General features: G+C 49.5%; 1 protein-coding gene across 5 annotated transcripts in view; it reads right to left on the bottom strand.

Moving 5' to 3' along the window:
* FLNB (filamin B) overlaps positions 1–10,960 on the bottom strand; it is a 54,451-nt gene extending 43,491 nt beyond the window's left edge. For all 5 annotated transcript variants that reach the window (XM_053468697.1, XM_053468693.1, XM_053468695.1 and 2 more), the window contains exon 1: positions 10,591–10,960. In XM_053468697.1, coding sequence (XP_053324672.1) covers positions 10,591–10,882 — 292 coding nt within the window. In that variant the 5' untranslated portion in view covers positions 10,883–10,960. The remainder of the gene's footprint in view (positions 1–10,590) is intronic.
* Positions 10,961–15,701: the final 4,741 nt, after the last annotated feature.

Below are 15,701 nucleotides of genomic sequence, written 5' to 3'. Positions count from 1 at the left end.
TCGCGCCACATATTTAACCAAATTTCTGAAATCTTATTTTTTTGGTAATTTTAAGACTAGCAGGTTCATGAGGCCAAGAACCCAAGAGCACGAATTACTCAAAATAAATAATAAATTCAAATTAAAAAAATAAATTGCAACATTAAGTAAAATTGCACCCCCCCAAAAAAAAAAAGTTACAAACACCATTGTTTTACCCTGGGTATTTTCTGGCTTTTCTAGCTATATTCGTTTTAAGTAAAAGGGCGTTTTGGGTGGCAAAAGATTGAAATCAGTAGTTTGCATCAGGCAGCTTTCGAGACCGACGCGCGTTCGGCTTCCACGAGGTTTCTTTCTGATAATAATTTGAGGAAGACGCAGCCCCTGCCCGGATTACCTCATTTCCCTCGGCTGTTGTGACAATTTATTAAACATTCGTTTCCTGCGCTCTATTGACACAAAGTACCAAAAAGATCATATTTGTCATACAAAACCACTTCGACACGCAGATCTTTACACGGAAGCCGCGCTCTATGGCGTGTTTTAGAGCCCGAGCCAACGGAAACGAATGGAGTTCAGCGCGGTAGCCGGAGGTCATTGAGCTTCTTCGTTCCCGGGATCCGACTGTGAGCTCCTCGGGTAATGAAGACGGGGGGGGCTCCAAATCCGAGAGAGGGATGGTAGAGAGGGGAGCAGCTCGAAAATCCAGAATGGAAATTTATCCAGATGAAGTCTGAGCCTCGTTCCCAAAACCAGCCAAATTTAAACAAAAATTTACAAACAGTGCAGACCGGAGCGGCGGGATATCCACGGCCGTCACCCCCCAAACACCCCCAGGAGGCTTCCTATACAGCTCAGTATTTGAAGCCAAAGCTTGGGGAACAAACTCCAAAAAACCATGGAAATTCATGGGTAAAAAAAGGCTATTTTAACGGTTCGGTGGTCGGTCCATCACGTAGTCATGAAATCGAGCTTCGCCCAACGTCCACGGCAGCTTCAGACATGGTGGCTCTGTACGGAAATAGTTAACCCCTTAACGACAAAGCCTGTACATGTACGGGCTCAAAATGCATTGTTTTCAATGGGTTCAGGGACCGCCCACTGTCCTTAAGGGGTTAAATACAGAATGCGGGAAATCCCTTAAACTCCCGGGGTTATAAATATTGCCCAACGCTTCATTTACCGCAGCCGTTGGACCTTTTAACAGACGTTTTCACCCCGGGTTCCAGGTGGCGGAGGTTCTGGACGGGCCGATGGCGGGAAAAGCATTAAAATGCAGACCGCGCAGGAATAAAAGCCTGGAGGTTCTCATCGTAGCGTCCCGGATCCAAAGCGGATCTTTCAGTAATCTCCTCACGGTAAGAGCATAGAAGGGGTTTCTGTCATAATCCCGACGTAAGAGCGCAAGCCGTTTATTTCCATTTCTAGAAACATTTAACGCTTCCATGGAATATTAAATAAAATCTACATTCCGCGGACCGGCGAGGCCGAGAACTCGAAGGGCCGGAGCCGCCGATTGCGCAATCCGTGTCAGATCCGGAAGCAACTGAAAACAATAAATTAGTGAATAAAGACGGAGGACGCAGGAGGAGAACAAAGATCCTAAATAATGGTTTTATTGCCTTTTGGAAGAGAGAAGAGTTTTTTCCCCAGAAGAACAAACGCTCTGCGCGGAGAGCAGACGAGGAGCCGCCGCACGTAGAGACTTTCCTGCTAAACGCGTTTTACGGGACGTTCGGCGGGAATCGCGCCATCGCCGGCACCGCTGTTTATTGGCAGGCTTTGAACTCAGAGCGTCCGGAAAACGCAGACAAAAGGCCTTCAACAAGAGAACAAAAACCACAAAGGGTTTCATCTTCAGAAGATTGATGCCACTCGCCGCCTTTCATCATACAACGCACACGCCACCACTCAACACGCGTGGGACAGACGTACGGCTCCTGAGTCTAAGACGAGACCAACGACTGGCTACGGTTGTGGCCCCCACATGATTTTAGCAACACCCCGTCTGTATGGAACGAAAGTCGCTCACGCGGACCGCCGCCAATAAAGACAATAAACGCACATCCCCCCCCCCCCCGTTTCATACGATTTATAATCCGGCTCGGAGCGAGTTTTAATACACGCCGGCCCCGGCCCCAGAGCCCTGCGTGTGGACGGTTTGTCACCCGCGTGTAAATATCACACGTGAACCTCGCAAGGCTTTGTAAAGAACGCGTGTGGGGGGGATTTCTCCAGCCACGCGCGACATTCTGCGGCCGCTCGAGAACTTTCCAGAGTGTTTAAAAAAAAAAAAAACTTTCCAAAAATACCGTTAATAAACACCAAGATTAAAAAAAATACAAAAAATAAAGGTTTAGATTATTCATAACATCGTTTAAATCCACGTTTTGGGGGCTTTGAGTCGGGGGCCGAGGCGAGGGGGCAGCTTCTCTGCATCAGGCTCCAAGCTGAAATACCTGCTTGAATTCAGGTAAGGATTCATTCTCGATTCACACAAGTCGGGGGGGGGGATCCTTAACGTCGGGCCGCTGCTGGCTAATAAAGGGTTAACATTCTAAAGGGTTTGTTCAGTAACAACGTTTCCAGGACACTTAAAGCGGAGATTATTAATTATTATTATTATTATTATTATTATTATTATTATTGATATTTCAGAAAAGTGTGAAACAAAAACAAAACATTTTTAAAAAACAAAGCAGTTTTTTCCTGCAGAGTTAAAATATCGTAAAGAAAAAAATGAAACGATTTCGGAGATCGTATCAGACGAGGCGGATGACATCACCAGCGGCGGGGGGGGGGTCGGACCGGAGGATCCAGAAGTTTCCTATAATGCAGGTTAATGCCTGTCGCTGAGTCACCCAAAATTACAGGACTTAAAGAGCAGCTCAGGAAACACGGCATGTGTGGCTCCAGGAGGACCAATGCCCCCCCCGGATACCCCAGGGGCCAAACCCGTGCTCTAAGCTGGAACTAAACAAGGAAAGGATCGGTCAGAAGACATGGTGCATGCACGGCCCTTGGAGGAGGTTTTAGGGCCGCAGCTTACCGACCGCTTCACTGGTCTGGCAGAAACTGGTAAACGGGGTAAATCCTGATAAATTGATGATTTTTTATATAAAAATAAATAGAATATTAATGTAGAAAAGAAACCGGGGAGGAAAAACGCGGCCAAAGATTCCGAAGCGACGGCTGTTCTGGATTTCTGGAAGCGAATGGGTTAAAACGCATCCACGACAAAGAAATCCATTGATCCCATCTGGATCTGATCAGGCGGCAGAGACGGCGACCCCGAGCGTCTGGACACGATCCTGCAGCACCCAATCCCGACCCCCGGCGCCAACAATCCCTGCAGCACGACTTACAGTCCCTACGTCCAAAGGGAAGACCAAGACGAACCGATACGTTTGCTAACGAGGGCTCGGCTCAGCAGCTTACGATCTAGAGGCTTGTACGAAGGTCCCCCCCATCAGAACGTACATTGACCGCCAAACCGAAAGGCCTACGCCGGGAGGCCATTCCCAATACCAACTACCCTGTTGACAAAGTATCTTATTCAGACTTCAAAGCAAAGCCCTTAAGTTCTAAACACACGTTAAGATTCCACGCCATCGCCGACACCCAGCTCTGTAGATAAACGGATTACCTCTTGGCCGGGATCTTCAGGGAAGGGCAGCTGGCAGAACTTTTACTCGCCGGCCCAGCTCAGCGGGCAGCAGGAGCCGCGCGCGGATTCACACGCCTTAAATAATTATCATAAAAAACTAATAATAATCATAGTTTGGAAAAAAATTCAAATAGAAAAATCTTCAAACAATAAAAATCAGATTCTGTCTCGTTTCACCCGCTGCGCTCGATGCCGGTAGATATTAACCCCCCCCACACGTTTCCTTTGCCCTCTCGGGGGCAGAAAGGCTTCCGTCTGCTGGCGATCCTGGCACGGGCAGCAACGTCTTAACTGGGTCGCTGCATGCAATGAAAGAGTTAACGAACCCGATTAACCTGCAGCGAAGCAGGTACTCCTCACAGAGCCCGGCTTTGGTTAATCTCCCAGTAACCTGCGCTCAATACCAGTAAGAGGAGGTCACGTAAAGGCCACGGGGGGGGGCATTACGCCGTCGGACCCCTCGCCTTCACCCCAAAACCCCCCGGGACCCCGCGCCCTCCATCCAGGACCCCGCGCCCTCATCACTAGGTTCCTTAATGTTCCATTATCGACATATTTCAACCCAAATCCTTCTGTGTGGAAGCCGGGATTCCCGGGTTTTTGAGGTGTCAGAGTGTAATACCCCTCACGCACCCCTAAGGGGTTAAACCAAAGAACCGTTTCATTGGGTCTTTATTTTATTGCCAGGCAGCTTCTCCGTAGATTACAAAGGACAGAGCTGGGTCCCCTTTATCAGGAGACATCTGAGACCCGCGAGATGTAGGAAGTCTTACTCCGCTGAGTGGTAGATAAGTGGAACAGTCTCCCAGCAGAAGTGGTCGAGTGTAACACAGTGAGGAGATGAAACATGCATGGGATAGACATACGGCTCCTTTCAATGAAACAAAGAAGGAGTCTGAGAATACATTTGGGATATGAAATAAGTCTGCGCATGTACAAAAGAGTTCTAGATAATATTTGGCCCCGTCTCTGAACATTAATCATTAGCCACATTCCTTGTTAGCCCATCTCGGCAGGTCAGCAGATCTTTCCCCCCACGCAAAATATATAGATTTTCACCCCCCCCCTCCTCCTCAGCTCCATGACTTTATTTTCTCGAGGACGTGGAAATGTTTGTTTTTACCCCGTGGCACAGGACACCCGGCGGGAGATTACGGGGGGGGGGGTTGGGGGGGGTAAATTGCTCCCATGGGATCCGTTTCGGATACGGGGATTAAATTAAAAGTTTGCAGACCTGGAACGAGGAGGCTGCAAATCCCGACCTCCGCCAGAAACACAATGGAGGCTCCGACAAAAGGAAATCCTCTCCCCCCCAAATCACATAGAGGAAGCGGATAATCACCGTCCTGAGCGCCGGGGGCAATGCGGCCCCTCCGGAGACCCCAGAACTGCCCGGGAACCCGCTCACGCCCCTTAAGCGGTAACCTTTCCTCGAAATCCTCCTTTAATCATAATTTCCAGGGAATGTTTAATTGTCATGTGACCAAAAAATCCAATACTTATAGGCTGTTGCCATAGAAACTGAGAACGTATTTATTTATTTATTTTTTTAAGGTGTGCTGTTTTTAGGCGATTATTTCCCCCGGAGGTTTTCTAAAAACAACAAACACGGCGAGGTTTATGGCGTAAAAAACACTAGAGAATACATCGTTCTGTCATAAAAGTAAAGAGTATTAGCACATAAAATAAATATATAAACGAAGCGTCGCTATGCACGAAACGCTCGGAAACGTCTACCCCCAACCCCCCCCCCCCCACGGAAGACATTGCGGGTCGTCGGCCAATTCTGCCAAAATGTGCTAATTTTAGGGAATTATCTGTAAAAGGAGGTTTCATTCACTCGCATTTCATTCCTTTTCAGAAAACAAGAAAGGGCAAAGAAAATAAGAATAAGAGACGCGGAGTCTTTGCTGCCGGGAAGCGGCGCCGTCGCTCGACTCCCAGATCACGCCCAAAAGTGGCTTTTTTTCTGCTGTTTGTTCTGTAAAAAGGCGTAACTGGAATGCCAGATTTTATCAGCTCTGCGCTGATCTGACCGACCATTCTGTGCCAGCGACTAAAGGGTGTGTCAGAGTGTGCTTAGGGGAACTCCTAGCACTCAAACAGAGAGGGGCAAATAGACGGAAGGGGGGGTTATAAGGGTTACTACGTACAGCGAGACACGGGGGGCGGGGGGGGGTCGTCTTCTATTTCTGCCCTACAGAGATTTTAAAAATATGAAGAACAAAACCCCCGGGGTTATTTATAACAATAAAAAAGAATGCTCTTATCACCATAGCAACCAATAACATGATTTAATCAGCAGGAACATTCAATGGGTTGCTATGGTGATAAGACAATCTGTTTGTTTTTCAATCATCACTATTTTGCAGCGACATGCGGGTCGCCGGTCACACGAGGCGAATCTCCGGCACACGGAACACGGAACACGGCACACGTTTACAGCCGCCCGTGCTGCCGGTCCAGCGCGTCAATGTGCGTCGGTGTAGCTACATGCGTCACGTGTCAATGAACGTGGGCTCCTGATTAGGGGGTTTATTTAAATTGGTTGCCACGGTGATTGCACCAGAATTGCTGATTTTGCATAACTCAGCTGCGTCACTAATCGTTATACCCGACGCACCGGCTCGTCGTTCACGCGATTCCACCTGATAAATCCCATCGTACCGGCGCTACATGAATCAATGAACGCTCCGGCTACTCGCTGACGCTCCGCGACGTCGCTGCCTCCCATTCTCTGCCAACATAAAAAGTATAAAAAAAGAATGAAAAAACATTCCGACGCATAAAAAACAACAATTATCCGACCGCAACGCCGGCCGCAACAACGGGGCTTTCACAGAACTCCCACCCGGCTCCATTCAGTCTTCCAAGTTCGAGGGTCTGCCGCCCGGCGCTGTTAGGGGGGATTCAGAGCCGGCGGCTGCTTTACGCTCCTGGCACAAGGAAATGTTACAGGCGGGGACCCAAGGGCCAGAAGGGGTTAAATGAAACCCTTGGAGAAATAGCCGATCGGGCATTTTTTACTCATCGCACAGACTGGAATCCGGTAACTCCGGTAATTAACAAAATATTCATATTAATAAAAAAAAATACACACAAAAAATCATTTTATGAACGGTTTAATGTTTAACCCTCAGTGCAGGAAGGGTTAAAGCAGAATGTTTTCCCCATTTTATTGCTTTTTATAGGGCTCAGTAAATCTAATTGCACAACAGATCACATCACACAATACACACATCACACACACACACACACACACACACAAACACACACGCATCACACACCAATACACACACACGCATCACACACACACAAATCACATGGGGACGGGAACCTCCCTTTTTAAAAAAAATCCTGCGCAGCTTTTACGATCCGGCGGCCGGTAATTATTATTTATATAGAAATCACAGAGTATATTTAGATTTGGATCCAGGTTAAGAAAAAGACTCCGACTCGCGCATGAAAAAAAACGGGTCAACGTCACAGGGTTACTTCTCTTCCAGTTGTTGGGTTACAACTCCCATGATGCTCAGCCAACACCGGCAGGAAAAATGATAAATTACTTTGCAGCAGAACATAGAACGGGGTCTGCACGGCGCGGACCCCGTCCTCAGGAGACGCGCAAGAAAAACCCAAAGCGATTTATCAACATTCTAAACGGAATCTAAGATTTACAAACATTCCGGTTATTTAGAGACATCGCGGAAACGTTTCATTTTACCGACCGGAAGCCGTTTTTAGTGGAAAGAGCTTTTCTATTAATTTGCCGCAATACAAATATGTTTTTTTGGAACCGGGGTCCGGACGCACAGCTGGTCTCACGCGAGGCCGGACAGCGAAGCAAGACGGCCGCCGCTCCCCGCCATTCATTAAACAGCCGGATCGCCCTGGAATCAGCCCGAGAATTCTAGACTCTAGAACCCGACCGAGCGAGAACCGGGCGAGGGTTTGCGATCTCCGCGGATACCGCCCAGCAACGCGCATCGCAAAACCTTCACAACTCCTGCTTCCCAGCCGTGACTTCCAGCAATCGGACCAAATCCAGGCGACTGGGAAGCCGTTGGGTTCCAGAAGCGAGCGAGACGGTTCGTGCCGGTGAGAACCCCTCGCACGCCGCGCCTTACGGATCGCGTTCACGAGCGGAGCGCGGTTTGGGTGAAGTCATTCCTGGCAGGACCTCCAGTCAATGATCTAGATCGGGGGGGGGCAGGGCCGGGACCATCGCGCTCGGACCCCCATGTCCCAAGTTGACTCTTTTTCACCCGTTTCCCGGCGAGAGGGTTCGTGTTACATTGTAACGGAAGACGACGGACGGGAGCCTAAAAGCATCGCTATGGTTACCGTTAAAACTGTTAGGATTCATATTTCTGTTCCTACAAAAAACGTTGGGTATGAGGAGTATCCAAAGCTGAAGTCAGTTGGGTCGGAGAAGCCCAGCCATTCCATCGCGCCAGCGGGAGTCACTGATAAACGTTATAGAATTTTGCTTTTAGTACATTTTTTTGGGTGAATATCTAAGGTTTTAAGTAAAAAAAACACCCTGTTTTAGGCTACCCTGGCAGCTCGGAGTTTGGCAAATCAATTCCCAAGAACCGGTTCTAGATCATCAGTAATTCACGCCTAAGGAACCCCCGATTCCCACCATATTGGCTTCCAGTAGACAGAAGCGCCGCGCAGGCACAGCACGGGCGACGCGCCCCACAGAACACGCAAAATAAACACAATACGGCGGATTCTGTTGGTTATAAAGGTGGGGTTTGCGTTAATAAACGAGATGCAATCTAAAGAGGAACGCCGGCCAATCGCCCGCTGATACCGATCAACGGAACCGGAGCAAACACGTTTCCTTTTATTTTCTGAGTGTGCCAGTCTCCCCGTGCCTCCAGTACCAGTCCCGTGATTCAGAGCTTTGTGATTTCTTTCGGGAATGAGAGTTTTTGGGCGTCACTTGTTCTGTGTCACAATGGGTCAAAGAGCTGACGCCTCGCCGGCCCGAGCCTTATCAGGGGACGCGCTGCCCTCAACCGAGAGACGCTTCGTTCAACACCCACAGAGGTCAAAGTCCAGCCTGCGGCAACGTCTGGCACGGTACACACGGCTTCCGCCGGCCACGCAGATACCCCCGGGCCTGCAGATACCCCCCCGGGCCTGCAGACACCCCCCCCGGGCCTGCAGATACCCCCCCCCCGGGCCTGCAGATACCCCCCCCCACACACACACACACAACCATCACGCCCAGCCAGCCTCACAAATCCAACTGGAAAAAGTCACAAATCCCTTAAAATTGACACCTTCTATACAAAGGAGTAATTCACAAAAGGGTTAATTCCATCAAACTATTCATTATTAATGGTTGGAACTTTATCATTTCAACGGAAAGGAAATCATGCCCCCCCCATGTTACAATGTAACATCAGAGGTTAAATAAAAGAGATCTGGGGTATCTGGGGGCTCATGGTCCCCAAAAAACGTTTCCACCATAAGGTCCTAAGCCCCCGGGTCACAGAGACAATGCAGCTACAGACCACGATCCCCAAAATCAGGACTGTCCCACAAAAACTGGGACTGCTGAGAGGTATGGGACCCTGCAGACCAAGACGGCCATCTGCAAATGATATACCGGGGGGTGCTGGACTCGGGGTGCTGGAATGGGGGGGGTGAACCCCCTGATTAACCCAGAATGAGGAACCACAGCCAAACTCTGCAGTCCCTAAACCAGTTGATACATTAAAGGGTTAATGCTGCAGACAAACAGCCATAAATCCGTCTCCGCTGGGGGGACACGAAGCGAAGCGTATATTTTCTATAAGGTCTCGTTTAGGTCGCCCAGCTGTATGTCAGGGGTCGTTGGCCTGGAGGGCTTACAGTCCAAAGGGCCCCCCACAGGACAGAGACGAGGGGGCCGGGGGCCCAGAAACCACCTGACATTAAACAAGAAATGAATAAAACGGAGAAATCGGACCGAACAAAAAAAAATCATTTCCCAATGACTGACAGTTTAACCCTTTCTCCACCAGTGCGTTCTCTCCAGGTTAGCACCTGTCCACGCCCAGCGCACGGATCTGCCCTCGTACCTGGCTGCCCCCCCCGCCACGCCCGGCCTCACCTGTTCCCGTGTTACAGCGCAGGTGGGATATGACTAACATGTGACCAAACAAACGCTGTTTCAACGAGAAAAACAGCAAAACGCGTTACATGTTTCCTTATGTCGGCTCTCAAGGGCAGGCGTGCGGGGGTTAACAACAGGTTGGATAAGGGGGAGAGGTACGGAGCAGGTGTCTGCGGGGAGAAAGGCCGCCGAGCAGCTCCACGGCCGCCGGGATTACACGTTTTATCCGAGAACCGATTCACGAAGAAGAACGAAAGCGCCTGTTTGTTTATTTAATCGAAACGTTCTATTTACTAACAAAACGCGTTTATAAAAAATAACATTAACCCCGGCGGCTCGGAGAGGAAAGCGCCTCGGAGATGCCCTAAAACGCCAATAATTCAGAGCAAAAACAGGCAACGTTCTGCGGAGCGACCCCCGGATACATCGCGGAGCTTTCAATACAAGAAATACGGGGTAAAAACTGATGGTTTTGGACAAAGTCATTTAAGCAAAAACTTCTGGTTGCCTGATGTCCCAAAGTGTGGACGTTTGGCGAGGTAAAGGTTAAATTTGGCAACGATCACAGACCCCGAGCCGGGGCCGAGCGGCTACCTGCACCCCTCTTTACATAATGTTTGGGGGGTTGAAGAGAATTAACCCTTTGGGCGGACGTGGCGCCTGGGCTTCTATTCTGGAGGTCATAAGCACTAAACATTAACCCTTTCATTAGGAAAGGGGTGACTTAGCAGCTCGCTCCTGGCATTAACCATTCGTGTGAAGGAGCCTAGCGCTCGGGTTCCTTTCGGCAGAGCGCAGAACGTCGCTCAGGGGAAGAGGCTCCGGGACTCACCTATGGACACCAGCTTGATGTTCTCCTTCTCCAGGAACTCCAGGGCCACCGACACGTTCTCCAGCTGCATCTGGCTGAAGGTGGGTCTCTGGTGGTACTTTCTGTACATCCTCTTCTGGCTCAGGACCTCCAGCAGGGCGATGAGCCGCAGACCGTCGCTCAGGTCGGTCTGCAGGTTCCCTATCCTTTTGTTGACGCATTTCAGGTGCTCGTTGCACCAGCGGGTGAAGGTGTTCTGCTGGATCTTCTTCCAGGGGGCGTCCTCCGCCAGGTCCTTCTCGGTCACCGGCATGGCGGGAGATACTCTGCGCAGGAGACGGTAGAGAGGGGCTGCTCGTTCGGAGTTAATGCGGCTGCTGCTGCTGCCTCCCGGGCTGAACGCGGTGGAGCTCAGGATCAGGATATATCCGCACGCCCCGGCCAACTCCTCCTCCCCGCTCCATCTACCCCCGGGGTTTCTTGGAATGCCTGCGCCATCTGCTGGCCGTCGGAACCCATCGCGGTGTCTCCATACCTGCCCATCCGCGCGGCTGCACCGATATTAACCCTTTCATAGCCCCGCGCAAAGATACAATGTAGCAACTCGTAGCCAAATTGTAACAAGAACCGCTAAGCACTTAGAGGTATCGTTATTGCAATCACCTGCATTCAAGCAGGGATTTCAGCCATGGCGGATTCATTCGACAACCCAAAATAAAGTCGATTCTGAAGGAATCGGCTCAAAACTGTGTGACCCCCAAAAACCTATCCTCCCCCCCCCAACAAAAAGAAGTAATCCACGCCTGACGATCCTAGACCCAGAACTGATAGATTTTACAGAATGTTTATTTATCGTAAAAATGGCGGAATTCTGGTGCAAAGTGATTTGAAAAGTGATCTTGTCGCCATAGCAACCAATGGAATCACGCAACGGATTGGACAGTACCCTCAAACCCAGCAAACATTCTGAGCTCCTAGAAAAGAGGGGCATCGGGAGGGGGAAAGAGGGGCATCGGGGGAGGAGAGAGGGGCATCGGGAGGGGGAAAGAGGGGCATCGGGGGAGGAGAGAGGGGCATCGGGGGGGGAAAGAGGGCCATCGGGGGAGGAGAGAGGGGCATCGGGGGGGAAAGAGGGGCATCGGGGGGGGAAGAGGGGCATCGGGGGGGGAAAGAGGGGCATCGGGGGGGAAAGAGGGGAATGGGGGAGGAGACAAGATCGGTACACAAGAAATCCACAGCCTTTTTTTTAAATCTTTTATTTTTATCTATTTAACCGTTTCCGTTCTTCTCTCCCCGCCGGGCCGGGAAACGCTCCTTCCATTGATTCATCCTCAGAATTTTTCGTGCATTAAACGTCCGTCTTATGGGATTCTTTATTTGAAAGGGTTAACGGGGTAACATAGAATCCACCCCTCTGTATACATTTAGAGACTACCCACCGGAACTCTGGCACTAGGCCGCTGTTTTGTCCCGGCACATCTGCAGAGGTTGCGGAACCGGTTAGTCCGACCCGTAGCCGGGAGTCTCCAGGCGTCCGCAGGGTGCGCTTCAAAAAAGGAGGCTGAAAGATGTCTTAATCCATGGGTGTAAAATCCAGACGCCATCAGCGGCTTGGAACCCCCGGGGTATCTGCGCGAGAATATTATTACTTTCCAGACGCAGCCCAGAAATAGCAATCTTTCCCCAAAATATCCTCCAGAGTGGCTGAATCAATACACATACCTCCCAAGTATCCCTGTTTTCTTTGCCCAGTCTCTCTTTCCTCCCCAGATGCCCCTCTCTCCTCCCCTGATGCCCCTCTTTTCTAGGAGGTCAGAATGTTTGCGGGGTATGAGGGGATCGCAGGGTTCTACAGCCCTAAAAGCCCCGATAATGTGTATAGAAACAGCGGGGAACGGCTTTATAGATTAAACGGGGTAAATAAACCCCATTATTCTTGGCTATTCCAGAATTTCTGAGTCATTTAATCTGAATTATTCCCATTAAAGAATCGTCAGCGGAATTTGGGGGCAGATTTGGCAGGCGATGCGAGCGAGGAGAGTGAAAACAGGAAAGCAGAGAACCTGCGCGGATCAGCGGCCAACGCGCTCCGACCGGCTCTGAGAATCCCGAACACGAAAAAGGCCGTTCAGAAAAAGGAAGGCGAAGATTTTCCGGCCGGATTTATGGAAAGGAAGCAGAATTCCGTTTAACAAAAACACAATAAGTCCAAAGAGCGCCTGCGCGGCTTATAACACACGGAACATGCCCCCCCCACCTAAACAATTGCCCCAAAGGCAGAACCCCAGGGGCGACTCCAGGCAGTTCCCAGCTGGGTTAATTAGTGGATGAGGTGAAACGCGTCGGGTATCATTAAGCCCATTGACAGACAGCGTTAACTCTTACATTTCACTCCGGAGGCCCCTGGGAAATTCCGGGGGCCAATTTACGGATTTATTGGAGCCGAGGAGGTTGCGATTCGCAGCAGGTTGAGGTACAGAGGTTGCCGCGCATGCGCAGAATATCCGATGGGAATTAATAAAGTGAAGCAGCGTAAGAAATAACCCAGCGGCGCGGGATTAGGAGCGAATCGGAGGAAGCTTTTCCCAGTTACGTCGGGATCCGTAAATCCGGCTTCAACTGGAAATAATTGGCAGGAGGCGCCGGGCGACAAGTCTGAGCAAACGTACCGGCGGGTCGCGATGGCGGATTACTGCTGCCTGGCAAGCGCTTTCCTACTGACAATACCGGGGGAAACAAACATGTTTTTCAGCTTCAGATACATGATGACATCATGAGTTATGACATAATGCGCTCTGCGGCCTCTGCGTTTAACCCTTGAAATTCTGAGCCCTGCTGCGAGGCGGTGTGTCCTAAAAACACGACACAAAGTAACCATTTCCACACCTTAGTTATCATGATCCAACCCCAAATACTGAGGCTCCTGGTGGGAGGGGCCAATAATTGGAGGAGCCCAAGACTATCAAAGACACCACACCTCCTAACACCTTATATGGGCAGCAAAGCATTGGCATTTAGGAAGTGTGATTAGGGGTGTGGCGGGGGGTGGATCTTTACTAAAATCTTTCTTTATATGACTTTGTGCCCTATTGCGGGGTATTTGTGTAACTGGTGGGACATTTAGAAGAAGAATAATAGGTTTTATTTACCCCGTTTAAATTATAAAGCCGTTCCCTGCTGTTTCTATACACATTATCGGGGCTTTTAGGGCAGTAGAACCCTGCGATCCCCTCATACCCAGCAAACATTCTCACCCCCTAGAAAAGAGGGGCATCAGGGGAGGTAAGGGGGCATTGGGGAGAAAAGAGGGCTGTCAGGGAGGAAAGAGGGGTATCGGGGGAAAGGGGGGCATTATGGGAGGAAAGAGGGGTATGAAGGGGTATTTTATTGAGTTCAAATATCCAAAAGCAGAGATAAATACCCCGTGTTTTCGTTTTCGGTGCAGTTCTCTGTGAAAACGTGAAGGTTTGGTGTAAAATTCTCACGATTAGTGGAGAGGAAATAAAACGCGGCTGAAGAGTCTGGAGAGTAAAGTTCTTTATTACATCATGCACGTCACATCTGTGCAAATAATCCGCTCCACCGAGTCGATGGAACTTTTTCTTTACAAAATAGATTTCAAACATTTACTTAAAAAATGTAACTCTGAACGTTTCCGGAACAATATGTGCAGTAATCGGTATATACAGGAGGTACGGAGTACCAATGGCGTGCGGCGAGCGGGGGGGCAGATCGTGATGGAGGTGGGGGCGACAAGAGAAGGCCGGTCACTTGCCAAGTGCCACGGGGAGGACTAACAGCTTCCAAACATTAAAGATCACGGCCCACCATAAAATACTCAACAAGACTGCTTCCTACTCCCAGTGCGGGCTGTAATGATGATGATGATGATGATGTGATGATGTAATACGTATTTTTATGACAGGTTAAGCATCACCTAAAATGAAAGCGATCCGTATGCTTTGCTGCCGGCCGGCGCCCTTTCTCCAATAAGGGGGGAAAACACGATTCCTTAATAATGCCCCTAAAGGGTGCAAAACACATTAAGAATAAGAGTTTGGGTTCCGCACGGCCCCCCCTAGAGGTAACGCCGCTCACTGCAAGTGTTTAAGAATCCAATTTAACTCTTCCAGCCCCAGCAGGCCACAGATCAATATTCGCCGGTAAAAAAGTCCCAAGGCGAGCGCTCTGCCTTTTTCTCGTTCATCGTGCCAAATAATAACGTGATTGATACTCGTTACTCATGCGCCGGCAGCTACCGGATACATAACACGGCTGTCGTGGGGATGTGCAATTTAAACATAAATTAACCGTTTATACCCCATGGGGTACAGTTTGCTGCTTTTTTCAGTGAAAATGTAAAGAAAGAAAGAAGAGAAAAAAAAGAAAAAATTCTATGCTTTGTGACGAAACCTCCCCCCACCGTTCAATGACATCACAACCCCGCACCGTAGGTAAATTATCGATGCTGCAGTTCGCATGCGGGAACTTGACAAGGTCATGAAGTTTTGGTGAAGTTTGGTGTTGATTTGTGGGTAATTTTACTTTTTCCTCCCCTACCTGCATCGGCTCTGCTGCCTCCACCCAACAATACACAGCGGACAGTGTAAGGGTTAATCTGGCTGAGAGTGATGAGACATGAGTACAGTAGATGCCACGACCTCCCTCTGAAATCGAGCCAGGGATGCAATCGCCCGCCGGCAGCGAAGGATTCCAGGACGGGGCTCCGCAGCAATAACCGTTATTACTTATTTTACCGTTATTTATTAATTTATGACAACTATAACGAGGGATTAACTTGGGGGCCAGAAAATCTTCCTTTAATACATTTTGGCCCCAATCCAAATTTATTCTCTGTAATAAAAAATGTAATTTCTAAAATCATCACCAGTTCTTCTACTACAGAACCTCGTGGGTTAAACGGAACCTCGGGATGGGGACAAAAAGTTTTCATTCGTTTTTTAAGTGACGATGGGATCGACCGTGAACACTGTTTAGGCAACAAAGCCCCTTTTACATCCCCCAGAAACAGCTTTATGATTCTATCCTTTATAATGTAAGAAAACCCCAATTTATCCTCCCCGCCCCCCCTCGGTAGCTAATTGGGGGGCTTTGCCTGCTTTATAATAAGT

This window comes from Spea bombifrons, chromosome 6 (assembly GCF_027358695.1).
Source record: "Spea bombifrons isolate aSpeBom1 chromosome 6, aSpeBom1.2.pri, whole genome shotgun sequence".
Lineage (NCBI taxonomy): Eukaryota > Metazoa > Chordata > Amphibia > Anura > Pelobatidae > Spea > Spea bombifrons.
The sequence above is the reverse complement of the archived record's forward strand: the minus strand, read 5'-3'. Positions and strand labels throughout refer to the sequence as shown.